General features: G+C 36.3%; 1 protein-coding gene across 1 annotated transcript; it reads right to left on the bottom strand.

Moving 5' to 3' along the window:
* Positions 1–6,920: 6,920 nt before the first annotated feature.
* Positions 6,921–15,507, bottom strand: LOC144344465 (uncharacterized). Its single transcript, XM_085505331.1, has 7 exons — positions 15,496–15,507; positions 13,850–13,886; positions 10,953–11,546; positions 10,019–10,624; positions 9,085–9,690; positions 8,158–8,763; positions 6,921–7,830 (listed from the first exon to the last, which is right to left on the bottom strand). Exons 1-7 carry the CDS (start codon positions 15,505–15,507, stop codon positions 7,223–7,225), a joined length of 3,069 nt encoding a protein of 1,022 aa, XP_085361457.1. The 3' UTR covers positions 6,921–7,222.
* Positions 15,508–16,626: the final 1,119 nt, after the last annotated feature.

Below are 16,626 nucleotides of genomic sequence, written 5' to 3'. Positions count from 1 at the left end.
TGTTCCCAAATACCTTAACTGGAAGCATCATGGAAATTGTATGAAAAACTATCCGCCATAAATTTGTAGCCGGTTGTTGAATCCCGGTCTAGTTATTTTAAATTTTAATGAATAAAAGGAACATGTTCGAGCAGAATATCATGCAAAGTACATAATTACTATACACGGATTTATACCAGCTAATAGCTATTGAAATACTGAAGGCACAAGATTTTACATGCCAAGCTTACCGGAAGACGACACACCATTGATATTCATTCATTTGATAAAATTTTAATATGGGTCGATTTTTCGGGGGTACCGTCCAAAATATGTGGAAAATGAATAGTGAGTGCCAGTTTACGCCAAGTAGACCCCAACGGTTAAAAATGCAGTATGGTATAGTTGTGGGGGTGCACGATTGCCTATCCAGGCCCATGGCCTAATATTTAGGAAAATACTTACTTGATTATGTGATTTGTTTTTTTGTAAGTTATGATTACTGTACAATAGTGCAAAGTGCTTGATCATGAAACGCATCGTTTGATATATTTTGCTCAATAACACTTTCCACTCTGATGATAATTATTTGTATCATGTTAACAGTGGAAATACATTTTAAAATGTGACTCTGTTGCAATCGATTGTTTATATTCATTTTGCATTTTGCGTGAAATCACTTTCCAACGTTTTGTGATAGTAAACACTTTATTAAAACATCGGTTGAGACACATTTCCACGTGTCGATAATATAAATACTTTACAAAATGTGTGTCCAGTAAAAGCACTTTTAAAAGTGTTGCAAGAATAAATAATTGTCAATACATGTTCCTCGTAGAAACATTTTACATAATGTGGTATGTAAAAAAACATCCCTGAAATGTTGCAATAAAAAGTGTTTTCATCATATGCACTTTTCGGAATTATGCAGATTATAAACACTTTTAGTATTTTTACAGTGGGACAAATAATAAATCATTTTTAAACACCCAGAGTGACAGTGTACATAGTTTGTCACTAACACAAACTTCACTGAAAAACTCTTGTTTATAACAATCAGTTACGTCGAGTCTATAAGAAAATGAAATATTTTTAATTTTTGTTGTCCATGATTTTTTCCCATTTTTGTCTAAGTTGTACATCAATTTATGCGCTTCTTTGGCAATTCTTGATTCCAGAAGTTCAGATAAGGCGTAACCAATGTTTTATACATTTAGCTATAAATCTTACACAGTCTCCCATTGCTGCTTCATTATATGTTTGCACTGCAACAACAGTCAGATGGCGCACAAGTGCAATATTTCCTATAAGGGGGCCGCCATCTAGAATACGGCATGCAACTGAATAAATAGACAAGTTGTGAAACGATTTATTCAGATTGCTACAAATCAGGAAAAAATACCAATATTTCACAGCCGAACGATCCGCTGACCTCTATCCCCGGTCTGGAAACGGCTAGCGTTATTTTGTGTCGAGCTGCGTTGCGGGTAAACAAACTGTTCACGCCCGGACCTTGATACGCATTAAAACCTACCTACCAACTCATAAACATCAAGTTCAAATGTAAAGATTAATATCAGGAATTGTGTTCATCTTCTAGTTTTAATAGGAAAAAACTTCGCATACCAACCTGCTGACATCGCTAAGCAAATCTTGTCAAAATGGCGTCGTTCATGTTAACGTAGTCGATCGAAAAACCTGTGATATTTCTGATTTTGGGTGGTTCATAACAGTTCAATTCAACTATACAACGAATGACTTTTTTCTATGCAAAAGTATAAAAACAATGTTTCAATTCCATAAAAATCGTGACAATTCACAAATCAGCCCACCAATCTTTAATGATATGTTTCGATCATAAAATGTCAAGATCCAAGACAAATATTGGTTTCGCGCCAAGAAGTAGGGTAAATAAAATAGAGTTTTCAAACACCCAAAAATCAAACACGAAAAATTTCTGGGTGTGAACATTTGTAGCGACAATGTGTCGCTGCTGTAAACAACGACTCGCCGGCTAAAATATGACCTTATACAGACGTCCTCATTAAAGAGTTGAGTGAAAAAACTTGAATTCTCGAATAAACAACTAAGTTGTAAAAAAAACACATAGCACTGACTATGTCAAAAATAGTTACCGGCTATGTACTGATCACGTGACAATGCTTTGTTCATACCCGTAACGCGCCTTTACCAGGGCAGGAGACCAATTCACACCTAATACAATGAAGATAGAGGGACTGTGGTTGGGGTAATATTAAGCCAACCGCTAACAAAATTCGACCAAATTCATCGTTTTTGTGTAGAAAAATCTCTTGCATACGAACACCTAATTACACGAAGAAAATAGAACACTTACTCTGGATATTTGAAACCGAAATCGCCATCTAACTATCAGGCCGTCGCTGATTGGTTGCTGAGTTGGAATCATAATTTTAGGTTAACTAATACCCCAAATTTACATTGAAATGTGAACAGGAATAACATTGCCTTTCAGTGCTTGTGATGATAAATTACAAACAGCTTTCTACCACTTATAAACTATCATTAAACCAAGATATGTGTAAGAGTTAACTAATACATTCTTACGTGCGTTATTGTAAACAATGCGGGTTTCGTTTATCGGGGTTGTTATAGGTGGGTGGCTCGTCAGGTTGAATATACGGGAAGTGGTTGTAACGAGGAATGGGTAACTCGCAAGGCAGTGATTGGTACTCTAGGATCGCTCAACACTTATACGCACCATTCATAAGGACATCAGTAGTATAGTACAGTCATATATTTATTACAACTAAAATTGTCATTATATGCCCCAGTCCTCCTCTTCTTATCACGCTAGACCCCCCTCCCATTTTTATAATCGAGTTTTATAATTTTAGTTATCGCCAGGTTAACTCTTAATTTCCTTGAGATAGAAAAACATTGTAAATATTAAATATTGAAACAAAATACATCACAACATCTTGGCAGAAAAGGTGGTGTTTTATTGGGGGACAGCAAAATTACACAAACGCACCCAGGCCAAAGTGATGCGACTGGCAAAAACATGTAAAGTAATGTGTTGTATGTATGTGTGTGTTATTGGTGTGTAAATTGGTTGGTGTCTGAAAAAAACCATGTCAATGACCAAAAACCTAAACTTGCAGGTGTGTGTACATAAAGGCAGGTGATGCCGCTGAGGCAGGGATGTGAATTAACAAGTTGTAATAGGCAGTGACCGGAAAAATGACCGAGTTAAGTATTTTAGCTACAGGAATAACATTCAAAAATCAAGTTGCTGATGGGTTTTTGACCACTGGGTGTCTTTGCATTTGTGGTGCGCCATGGGTACCATGTTAGACTTTTGAAGGAATGAAAAAAAAACAAGCCCATACAGCAACACAAGCCCATACAGCAACACAAGCCCATACAGCAATATAAAACTCGTATTTAAGGTCCAAGTACTGTCACATTGATAATAAATGTTCTGGTAAAATTGTAACTTTACTCTAGTCCCCGTAGGGTAAGTTTGCCGTTGATGCTGTGAGAACTGTCATTACAAAAACCTAAAAGCTTGAGCTTTAAATTGATAACAGATACATAGTTTCTGATTGATTTTGTGTTTTTGAATGAGTGTGAAAGCATGATGCATATGTATATATACATAGTGCTAATTCTACAGCAGGGAATGGATTGAGTCCTAGATTGGTGCATCAAGGAAGGTATGAATTTAGCTAGTTGTGCTAAGTTCCTGGGCGGAATGCTGACTGAATAGATTTAACTTCAGCTTTCATTTTCTCTGAAAAAATCAAATGTTATGGTTAATTATGATATATTGTTCTTGCACGCTGTTATCAACCAGATACTCCTTGCGATTTGAAGTAAATGCTCCTCTCTGCCAAAACCAGAGTTGAGTGATATGTTATCACAGTATATAATGAAAGAATGACAGCTCCAGTGCGGCTATTGGTAGGCAATTCCGTATGAAAGTACTCAATAACATTTGTGTGTTTCTGTAGCCCGCAACCACATTCAGTAAGGCATGCATCCGTAACGAGTCGCATATCTGGTGATGATAAAAGTGTTTCTGGGATTATGCTGATTCCATTGTAACAACGCAGATATGCGATCCACCATAATACATCCATACGGAAGTAGGAACTGAGTTTAATATGATGATGCTTTTTGTTGTTCTTATGGAGTGCCAACATGCAACACAGCCGTGCGGCATGTATACAGTATGCTATAAATGCCAGCTTGCCAATGAGTGACTAAAGCTTTCGTTTGCTGCATTTTCTTGAGTGAAAACTCTTATAATAGCCCTTCTGCTTCACTGAGTGTTTGCTCTGGGATACTAACTTGCATCTTTATTGTGTCAAATTGTTTTCCTAAAAACTCTAGTAGGAGGTTGGTGGGCAGCATTTTTCTAACAAGCCATGCATGGCACGGTCCCCTTAGTTATCAAATTTAAGATATATAGTTTTGTTTATAGTAATGTAGCTGGAATATAAACATGTCAGGAATATGATTATGATGATTATTTAGCTTTTAAATCATTGACATTTGTATCTGATCGTCAAACGAATATTGGGAGATATAAAATAGGATCGTCAAACCAATATATCTATATATCTATGACATGATGTGTAATGATCATTTCAAATTTGAACAGAACCAATCTATATACCAAGTTTGAACAAAATCATCTGTTAACAGCCGTGAAATGCTTGATTTTGATGATTTTTAGAACAAAAACGACCGCCATTCGGCCATCTTGAATCAGATCGTGCAACAAATGATGTGCAGATTCACAAAATCAAGTATGATGTTTGTGTGAAGTTCGATTGTGATCGGTCCAGGTTTTTCTAAGATACAGGTCCGGACGCACGCACATGCGCACGGAAACACGGACGCACAGAGGTTAAAACATAAGTCCCCGTTTTCGGACTGCATCCGAACGGGGACTAATAACATCTCAAACCCACACTTATGTTATGGTGGCTTTGAGTTAGTCATGGGCTTTCTGTGCATTCACTGGAGCTTCTCTCCTGCAAAGTCATCAATATAGTTAGTGTGGTATCAAAATTTGCGATAAATGAGCCTGTATGTTGACATGCCATGGCGGCCGACCGAAGTCCGAATGGAAGTTTGGTTTTAATGAACTGTAATCCTCTCCATGCTAAACAGATGACAGTTGCAGGGATCGACTAGATTTCATCTGTAGCAAAGTTGTGTGTCAGCTATGAAAAATAAGCAACCTTGACCATATTGATTTATAATTTGAATCAGGTTGTTAATTGATGTGTACCAAAGTTTATATGGATCGCCAAGAAAATTGTCATTGGGTATGCCGTCATTGACTGATGCCTGCTGAAACAGATAGACATGACAGTTCGCCTTTCTGTCCACCCATTTTTTGTACAAATGATAGTGGATAAAATAATAGTGGTAGGGATAGTGGATTGCCTAAAATGGACCAACGAGTGCTCCAAGCATGGTTCCTTTGTGACAATATATGAGATGTATGAGATGTGAAATTGACTACAGAATTGTGAGTGTATGCTTGACTGTATGGGGTGGCACGTTATTTGCGTAGTTGACTGGCCAACCAAATTGTAGAAAGTCTTGATAATGCTATCAAAATAATCGTGTAGCGATGTAAGCCAAAGGTAAACATTGACTTTTGATGGCACGGTAAGTTACTGATCTTGGTAGTTTGGCTTGCCTGATTGAACGATAACTGTGTGTGCTTTGCACAAGAAGTCAAAATTCAATGTGAATGTTGGTGGCCAACTGGTATTTGGTGGTTCTATAATGCTAGTATTGGTTAAATGAAGATGTTTATTCTTAATGTGTATAATATGTACTTAAAGGACTATATTACTCCCTGCTATACCTGTGTTCGTGTGGGTATTGCATGGCACTTCTGAAACTGATATAGATTGGTCTGGTGTAGTGCTGCTATGTAAAACAACGAAGAGATACATGTTCCATACAAATTAACTATAGTTTGCTCTTTAATGGTGCCGTCCAACGCGAGGAAGCGATTGTGAGGTGATGTATTTGTATGTTCATGGCGGACCGAGTCCAAATAGTTGCTGTAAACCAGCAACTGAATCTGGAAACATAACAACATCGTCTGCGTATAGGCGTGCAACAGCTTTGGGAAGGTCAACAAAAGTACAATAAAACTTTCCCATTTTTTAAAGGAATAACAAATAGAATGAATAAAGTGTATGCAGCAGAAAATACTTTGCGGCAGCATGCTTGCCCCAAGTATCATCTGCCATTTGCATAATCTATAATTCAAAATACTGCAAAAAATGTTACTAAATACATACAAAAGAGTAGTTCCTCTATAATTATTTGGATCTGATTTTAATTCTTTTTTTTTTAATATTGGAATGATTTTACCACGAAACCAGCATTTGAGGAAATCATAAAAACTCAGCAGGAATGCCATCTGAACCAGTCACTTTACCATGTTGCATAATTTAAGTCTGGACATAACATTATATGAGAAAAAATGAACAAGATTGATCACATCGTTTCACCGTCAATTTGGATTTTCAGCAGAAATGTACATAGACCTTTTCAGGTCATACAATAATCATACCATAAACCGCTTCTGCTGATGGCCCTCCCAGCTTTAATTATTATGTGATCTAAATTTTGTCAGCTGAAATAGTATTGAATTAATAATCATTTACCAGTGTTATATTCACAATGGCGAATCGTGACCCCATCTGGCATTGGCAAAGAATCCTTCATAATTTTTTGAAATTTTGTTATCCAGCATTTCTTCTAAAATGTAATATGAGTCCATATCATTTCGATACAGGCAAAACAATAACCTCTACAACAGAATTAATTACACTCATCTTAAGTTTTTTATATGACTTAAGTCAATGCCCATGTATTCCGCCCTCATTCATTTCCATAAACACGTTGAGACATCATGTATCTGCTTTAGTGATATTTATTGATAACTAAACAAGTTATACCCTACAAACCGAATAATTTATAGAAGTTACTTTGTGAAATATTATAATTATAAATAAAAGACTCAAAAAGGTGGATGGAATACGTTATTGCACAAATGAGTTTCCCTTTATAATTTGTAAGAAAATACCTTAACATTGAAATCATGCAGTGAACAATATTCGAAAGAAGTATAAAGCTAAGTATAGAGAATAATTCTGCCATGTGATGTCAGGGAATAGTCAATGTGTTATTTTCTGGTACAGAAACGACTTCAATATAACTATTAACATATTTCAGCTGGGAAAGTTCCGACACTACCACCAAGGTCCAGATTACCCGAACTCCACGCAAAAACGTTTCCTTCTGTCTCGCCATTACACTCTGTTGCCAGTTTGCCAATTTCGGCATCAGTCAGAATTCTGCTCCACATGTTGAAGTATGCAAGCTCTCCTTTTAATGCTTGGTTAGAGTCATAATCACCACGTAAGCTGTCTTGTTCCTGTCCAAGGGTCATTACACCTCCTCCTCGAATGGCATTACCACTCTGGAGCCCTGATCCGGATGCAGCCAAAGCACCATCATCATAGATATTCCACAGTCCTCCACTAGATGACCACGTGACACACACATGATGCCAATCATTATCATTCACAGCAATGCCACTTTTGCTACTATCTTTTCCTCGTACAGAAACTATGAAATTACTGGTATCAAAAAGCAACAACTCGTTGAACTCCTCACTGATAGCATAAGATATTGGTGTTCCGTGGTTGGTAGCTTTAGTTTTTAACCACAAACAAGCTGACACATCTGTGAGTTCGGGGATAGGTGTGGTAATAGCCACATCCGAAGATTCATCAACAACTAACTTCTCATCACCTGTCCACTGAACTGAAAGTCAATTGTATTGAAATTGTTGGCTAATGTTTAATATATGCTACTGGTGAGATATAATATCTGAAACTCAAAAAACGTGGATGGAATACTCTACTGCATCATTGAGTTTTCCCTTTATTGTTTGTAAGGAAATACCTTAGCATTGAAATCTTGTTGTGAATAATAGTTCAAACTCGAAATATAAAGCTAAGTTTGTGGAACAATTCTGCCAGGTAATTTCGGGGAAATGTCGATATTTAGTATGACGCTGTCTTCGTTGTATATATTCTAGAACATACATTGCTAAAATTCACAGACAGACAACAATTTCAATATAATTACCACATATATCAGCTGGGGGAGTTCCAACAATACCACCAAGGTCCAGATTACCCGAACTCCACGCAAAAACGTTTCCTTCTGTCTCGCCATTACACTCTGTTGCCAGTTTGCTTATTTCGGCATCAGTCAGAATTCTGCTCCACATATTGAAGTATGCAAGCTCTCCTTTTAATGCTTGGTTAGAGTCATACCCACCACGTAAGCTGTCTTGTTCCTGTCCAAGGGTCATAACACCACCACCACGAACGGCATTATCACTCTGGAGCCCCGATCCGGATGCAGCCAAAGAACCATCATCATAGATATTCCACAGTCCTCCACTAGATGACCACGTGACACATACATGATGCCAATCATTGTCATTCACAGCAATACCACTTTTGCTACTTTCTTCTCCTCGTACTAAAACTACGAAATTACTGGTATCAAAAAGCAACAACTCGTTGAACTCCTCACTGATAGCATAGGATATTGGTGTTCCGTCATTGGTAGCATTAGTTTTTAACCACAAACAAGCTGACACATCTGTGAGTTCAGGGATAAGTGTGGTAATAGCCACATCGGAAGATTCATCAACAACTAACTTCTCATCACCTGTCCACTGAACTGAAAGTCAATTGTATTGACATTATTGGCTAATGTTAAACATATACTACTGGTGAGATATAATATCTGAAACTCAAAAAAGTGACACTCTACTGCATCATTGAGTTTTCCCTTTATTGTTTGTAAAGAAAAACCTTAGCATTGAAATCTTGTTGTGAACAATAGTTCAAACTAGAAATATAAAGCTCACTTTGTGGAATAATTCTGCTAGGAAATTTCGGGGAAAGGTCGATATTTAGTGTGACACTGTATTCGTTGTATATATTCTATAATATACATTGCTAAAATTCACAGACAGACAACAATTTCAATATAACTTACCACATATATCAGCTGGGAGAGTTCCAACACTACCACCAAGGTCCAGATTACCCGAACTCCACGCAAACACGTTCCCTTCTGTCTCGCCATTGCACTCTGTTGCCAGTTTGCCTATTTCGGCATCAGTCAGAATTCTGCTCCACATATTGAAGTATGCAAGCCCTCCTCTTAATGCTTGGTTACAGTCATACCCACCACGTAAGCTGTCTTGTTCCTGTCCAAGGGTCATTACACCACCTCCTCGGATGGCATTACCACTCTGGAGCCCCGATCCGGATGCAGCCAAAGCACCATCATCATAGATATTCCACAGTCCTCCACTAGATGACCACGTGACACATACATAATGCCAATCATTGTCATTCACAGCAATACCACTTTTGCTACTTTCTTCTCCTCGTACTAAAACTATGAAATTACTGGTATCAAAAAGCAACAACTCGTTGAACTCCTCACTGATAGCATAGGATATTGGTGTTCCGTCGTTGGTAGCATTAGTTTTTAACCACAAACAAGCTGACACATCTGTGAGTTCGGGGATAGGTGTGGTAATAGCCACATCGGAGGAATCATCAACAAGTAACTTCTCATCACCTGTCCACTGAACTGAAAGTCAATTGTATTGAAATTGTTGGCTAATGTTAAACATATGCTACTGGTGAGATATAATATCTGAAACTCAAAAAAGGTGGAGGGAATACTCTACTGCATCATTGAGTTTTCCCTATATTGTTTGTAAGGAAATACCTTAGCATTGAAATCTTGCTGTGAACAATAGTTCAAACTCGAAATATAAAGCTATGTATGTGGAATAATTGTCCAGGTAATTTCAGGGAAAAGGTCGATATTTAGTGTGACACTGTATTCGTTGTATATATTCTATAACATACATTGCTAAAATTCACAGACAGACAACAATTTCAATATAACTTACCACATATATCAGCTGGGAGAGTTCCAACAATACCACCAAGGTCCAGATTACCCGAACTCCACGCAAAAACGTTTCCTTCTGTCTCGCCATTACACTCTGTTGCCAATTTGCTTATTTCGGCATCAGTCAAAATTCTGCTCCACATATTGAAGTATGCAAGCTCTCCTTTTAATGCTTGGTTAGAGTCATACCCACCACGTAAGCTGTCTTGTTCCTGTCCAAGGGTCATTACACCACCTCCTCGGATGACATTACCACTCTGGAGCCCCGATCCGGATGCAGCCAAAGCACCATAATCATAGATATTCCACAGTCCTCCACTAGATGACCACGTGACACATACATGATGCCAATCATTGTCATTCACAGCAATACCACTTTTGCTACTTTCTTCTCCTCGTACTAAAACTACGAAATTACTGGTATCAAAAAGCAACAACTCGTTGAACTCCTCATTGATAGCATAGGATATTGGTGTTCCGTCATTGGTAGCATTAGTTTTTAACCACAAACAAGCTGACACATCTGTGAGTTCGGGGATAGGTGTGGTAATAGCCACATCGGAGGAATCATCAACAACTAACTTCTCATCACCTGTCCACTGAACTGAAAGTCAATTGTATTCAAAGTGTTTGCTAATGTTAAACATATGCTACTGATGAGATATAATATCTGTAACTCAAAAAAGGTGGATGGAATACTCTACTGCATCATTGAGTTTTCCCTTTATTGTTTGTAAGGAAATACCTTAGCATTGAAATCTTGCTGTGAACAATAGTTCAAACTCGAAATATAAAGCTAAGTTTGTGGAATAATTCTGCCAGGTAATTTCGGGGAAAGGTCGATATTTGGTGTGACACTGTATTCGTTGTATATATTCTAGAACATACATTGCTAACATTTACAGACAGACAACAATTTCAATATAACTTACCACATATATCAGCTGGGAGAGTTCCAACAATACCACCAAGGTCCAGATTACCCGAACTCCACGCAAAAACGTTTCCTTCTGTCTCGCCATTACACTCTGTTGCCAATTTGCTTATTTCGGCATCAGTCAAAATTCTGCTCCACATATTGAAGTATGCAAGCTCTCCTCTTAATGCTTGGTTACAATCATACCCACCACGTAAGCTGTCTTGTTCCTGTCCAAGGGTCATTACACCACCTCCTCGGATGACATTACCACTCTGGAGCCCCGATCCGGATGCAGCCAAAGCACCATCATCATAGATATTCCACAGTCCTCCACTAGATGACCACGTGACACATACATAATGCCAATCATTGTCATTCACAGCAATACCACTTTTGCTACTTTCTTCTCCTCGTACTAAAACTATGAAATTACTGGTATCAAAAAGCAACAACTCGTTGAACTCCTCACTGATAGCATAGGATATTGGTGTTCCGTCGTTGTTAGCTTTAGTTTTTAACCACAAACAAGCTGACACATCTGTGAGTTCGGGGATAGGTGTGGTAATAGCCACATCGGATGATTCATCAACAACTAACTTCTCATCACCTGCCCAATTGAATCGATTGTGTTTTTTTAAAAGAAATATTAGAACATAATATTAATGCGGATACATACACTGCAAGAGAAGGTTGACTTTGTGTTTTTTTACAATGATTATTTTACTCATTACATTGGAAAGTGGAAATAACATAACCAACTTTAGATCTCTAAACAAATTGTTTCTTGAAATGTATAAGTCCAAGACAAATAAAATAAAGAGTTGATAAAATAACTGACAGGCACAATACATTACATTGACAAATCAGTAAGAGAAAGATATATGAACTCTTAGTTAAACATTTCAAATAATTATATAATGAGTCGCCATATTATGATAAAATTTCTTCACTTTTGAAGTTTGCCCAGCGATAATTAGCTCATAAGTTGATCATTGTACCAATTATGGATGTAATCACTCATTCAAATGTATTTGATAGTTTTGTTTTCATTTTCCGTGTGATTTATGATGATGATGATGTTAGGTGTTGTCCGTGTCATTCACGGTTAATTAATAAAAATAATGCTTCAGAAATGGCACACTATTAGACCGAACACTTCTGATGAATATTATTATCAGATATAGAATGACGAAAATTTGCATTCACTGGAGTTTACACTATATCGTTATATGATTGTTGTGTGCCTGCTATCAGTTTAATAACTTATTTGCAAAGATTTTATAACTACAATCCCACACAACTAAGGCACCAACTCGTGTGAGAAAACTCATCCAATGACTTCAGAGGTTGTGATTATATTTTTCTTCTGATTGATCACGTGATTCACAAAATCTTCTAATCGATGTTTTTTAATGCCAGTGAAATTATGACTGTTATACGTCATGTTAATGAACAAGATATAACAGGTTGAACTTGAGGTACGCTGATGAGAGGCAATAACCTGATTATATATCTAAGACTTATGGAAGAAATAGAATGATGCTATAGATAATCTCAAAATCAAATCAATACCGTATTACAACAACATTCAACCATCTAATCTGTTAAGATACACGAGATACACAGTTTATATAGTACAGATTACAGTAACAATTTTGCATTGTAATTTGACTGCGATTAGATTTTAAATGGGTGTGCGATATTCGTCGACATCACTATAATACTGAATGCAAAATACGACATTTGTGGTCAGAGCGCCCTCTAGCATTCAAGGGGAATCATCTTTATTTGGAATTCTCTGATTGGATGGAAGTTTAAGCCTAGCAAGGTGTGATAGAATTGGCCTGTTATGTTCAGATACAAATAAGCATGAACCACTAACTTGACAGGGGATACTTATAATGCAGCAAGCTGTTTTAATTGCTATTGTGATAGAGTTTGTTTTTTCATTTTCTTGTCAAATGCATTTAATGGTTCACTGAAAAATCAAAATAATGTTTCTCTGTAATTTAGACTCTAATTTGTCAAGGTATTTTTAAATCATGGGTGTTAACTCCTCTAAAGGTATGACCTGTGGTCCCCCATAAAATAATGGTTGGATGCAATATTAAAATAAAAATGGCGGACTATAGCTTTGATTCATTTCATTCTACTCTGGATTACATGGAGCAAATAAAGATCCTAAAAAGTTAGTATTTATATGCCTGTGTTTGTTTTTTTTCTACTGTCTTTGACTTTCTCAATAAGTTTGTTGATATTGGCAACAATGCTTCAGTCAATGTTTTTCTTGTCTGACAGTAGGGCAATTGTCACATTTAGTGCTCCAAGAAAATATTCTCTGTACATGTGTATTTATATACATAGATGCAGTTCATTTGCTTGAATCCAATTCACTGGCTTCATACATACAGGTATGCCAGTTTACCTGTTTCTAGTTAAAATTTTGCAAACACCTTAGAACAAGTAGTCAAATCTGATATTGACTGAAGCTTTTGTTCATATGGAAATGGTCATGGTGAATGGCAAACTCTGAATTTTCTATTGGTTTAATGTGGTTAAAAGTTATATTCAAGTTTAATAATGACACCAGGCTAATATATATTGTGCTTTTAAAAGTTCATGTTAAATATATCTTGACTGAATTGTGTAACTTAGAATGTTCTATTGGTTTAATGTGGTGTAAAGTTATATTCAAGTTTAATAATGATACAGGCTAATATATATTGTACTTTAAAAAGTTCGTGTTCGTATTGGTTTAATATGGTAGGAGGTTATATTCGAGTTTAATAATGTAGTCTTCTTGAATAAGTCAGCTGACCCTGAAATACAAATTAGATTATTGCTTTTCAAATGTCATATAACATTGTATTTTGCTGCAACAATTAAAAGAAAAACATGTAAAATATTTACCATCATAAGCTCTGGACAATAGACCAGCTAGGATTGCCTATTGAAAAATAATATGTATAAGCATGTTTTAATAGTAATGCTATATTCAAATATTAATGATTCTAGACACTAAATACAAATATACATTTACATATAGTGTAGATAAGAGAGTCGATTATTCCAAGACATGAGTGCAAAATACAATGCAAAGTATATGTAGAGTGGATAGATACGACACAACTATATGAATATTGAAACTCTACAGCACTGTAAAGTACCTCGTTTTATGTTTAATAATTTACTGCCCAAACGAGCTAATATTATAAACATCGCAATTTAACTTGTATCATCATGCGGACACAGATCAAAGGCATCATTGTGTAACACTTAAACCCATACGTTTTAATTTAATTTAATTTGCAAAAAACAGAAAGAAATGATAATCATCTAATTTAATATTCATGTTTTTCAATTAATACTACACATATATCATTACTCCATAATAATATTCGAATTGCCAAGTTCTCAAATAGTACATCAACATTTCCAAGCTTACTTTGGCGAAAAAATACATACATAATACAAATTACATCGGGTTACTAAATTAAGTTGGAAATGAAATGAATGCAATATCAAAGCTTGGACAAAATTGGACAAAAAGAATCATTGTTATACAAGACAATGACAACATCTTGAAGGCACTCAAAGTGCACACACGTCCGCTATAGACCTTCACTAACACCTATTTTTCATAAAATTATATAACTAAAAATGAAAGCCTTAATAGACTCGAGTTTATTCACTGAAAATAACCAGAATATTTGGGAATCGCTATAACAACTGGATCAAGATTTCTCGTAAATAATAATTTGTAACATTTTTAGTTATAAAAATGAATTGCACCTTGTTCTCAAGGAAAGCCCCTTCCTAACATTTCATTAGAATCCGTATCTACCAACATATAATCGATTGGTCTATGTGTTCCCTCTTGACAGTTGTATGAGGAAAATTCATAAAAAATGTCATGAAAATCTATCTATAGCTTGAATCATTAATGAATAAATATTTCTGAAATTATTATTTCCTGGTAACCATTTCCTCATATTTACCTGTATATTTATTCGTATTTTATTGTGTAGTGGCATTCACTCATTTATTAACAATGCAGTCATGGCAAATATAATGTATTGTAGCCAACATTTCAACAGAAAATAAAAATAGTCCACCAACCAAACTGCATTATATTTCATATATACGATATTATGCTGAATGTGTTGAGAATATAACCACGTCTATCAATGCGAAAATAGAAATTTATGCAGCATTTGTATATTTTTAGAAACTCAAATATAACATTGATAAAAGAGCTGGTTACATATATTGAGAAAGAATAGTTTGCTATTCACAGAGAATTGAACTAAACAGACAAGGAAAGGCGAATCATGAAGCATTCAGGTTGACTCTCCAAGTTTCCTCACCATGGTCATCCAGCTACATGAAGCTCACGATGAGCAGGTCGTGGAGAGCAACAGAGTAAAACAGGGTTTTGTTCTCACGCCAACTCCCTTCTATTTCAGCATAATGCTTCAACAGAGGATCTATTTACAATACCGCACTGATGGTAGCCTGTGACTACAGGTTCACACCAAGACCCTAGAGCAACTCACCTGACACCTCATTTAAACTGGAGAGACATAACTGAAGGCAGTCCAACAGTTTAACTACTCAGGAGGCACCATCCCCTCTGATGCAACAATTAATAATAAGGTATGATGCCAAGGAAAACATCAGTAGAATCTACAGTTGTGCCGTAGCAACACACACCAAACAACAATAAATGTCGACGTCTACAGAACTGTAGTACTGGCTTTCCTCATGTATGGTTCAGAGTTGCGGGTCACATAGATACATCACCTACGACTTCTAGAACGTTTCCACCAATGATATATCCATCCCATCCACAACATATATTGTGTTCACCCAACAACTTTTAAACTGTTATTTATTACAGCTATTACAGTATGCAATGATATACTTATAATAGTAACTACAAACGACTCAACAGGGAAGGAAGGAGTAATACTATCTTATACGAGATAATGAAAGTCGGAGATGAATTGCTCATGCACTCAACAAGCTTTCTGTTAATCCAGATTTAAAACATTCAACTTAAAATCAAGGCAGTTGCAGTAGTTGTGCTACAGCAACATTGGTTATGTTGCAAGTTTTTATTGCCAAGCTAAGCATATAAATCAAAGGTAGTACGCCCCAACACATTTCCTACATTCGTGATCTGTCCTGCCCGCCTATTTAGTCAATTACGGGAGACCAGAGAAGCCATAAAAATATAGAAACAATATTTTAATTTGACAAGCAAAGTCATCAATGTTGATAAGACAGTATTTGAATTTCCCACAAATAATGTGACGGACACCAGGGCTACCAACTTTTGAAAGTTAGTGGCCCTGATGAAAAAGTTGGTGGACCTTACCAGTACTTTCAAAAACAGTAAAAGTGCTTAAACTTAAGTAACACTGTCAATAATACACACAGTGATTCTTTGGTAACGACACTAATATAAATAAATGCTAACTGTTTAATTACTAATACTTTTAAATGATAGTTTTGAATGCATTAACCAACGTTAACGTCACTCAATACTTCATCCTGAAATTCGGAATGAGTATCATGACTATCACTTTCACGTGAGAAATTGGATTCACTGATCACAGAATTGGTGGACAACCGGGCGTCTTTTTTTTTGTCACACAACACCTGAGAGTGCGGAAGAAATAATA

This window comes from Saccoglossus kowalevskii, chromosome 11 (assembly GCF_978046115.1).
Source record: "Saccoglossus kowalevskii chromosome 11, keSacKowa6.1, whole genome shotgun sequence".
Taxonomy (NCBI): Eukaryota; Metazoa; Hemichordata; class Enteropneusta; family Harrimaniidae; genus Saccoglossus; species Saccoglossus kowalevskii.
Note: the sequence above shows the minus strand (reverse complement) of the source record. Positions and strands in the feature narration are given on the sequence as shown.

Coding starts and splice junctions, on each gene's coding strand:
- LOC144344465 (XM_085505331.1), bottom strand. Junction 8,764..9,084: donor TCTCCCAGCTGATATATGTG/GTAAGTTATATT, acceptor ATTGACTTTCAG/TTCAGTGGACAGGTGATGAG. Junction 7,831..8,157: donor TCCCCCAGCTGATATATGTG/GTAATTATATTG, acceptor ATTGACTTTCAG/TTCAGTGGACAGGTGATGAG.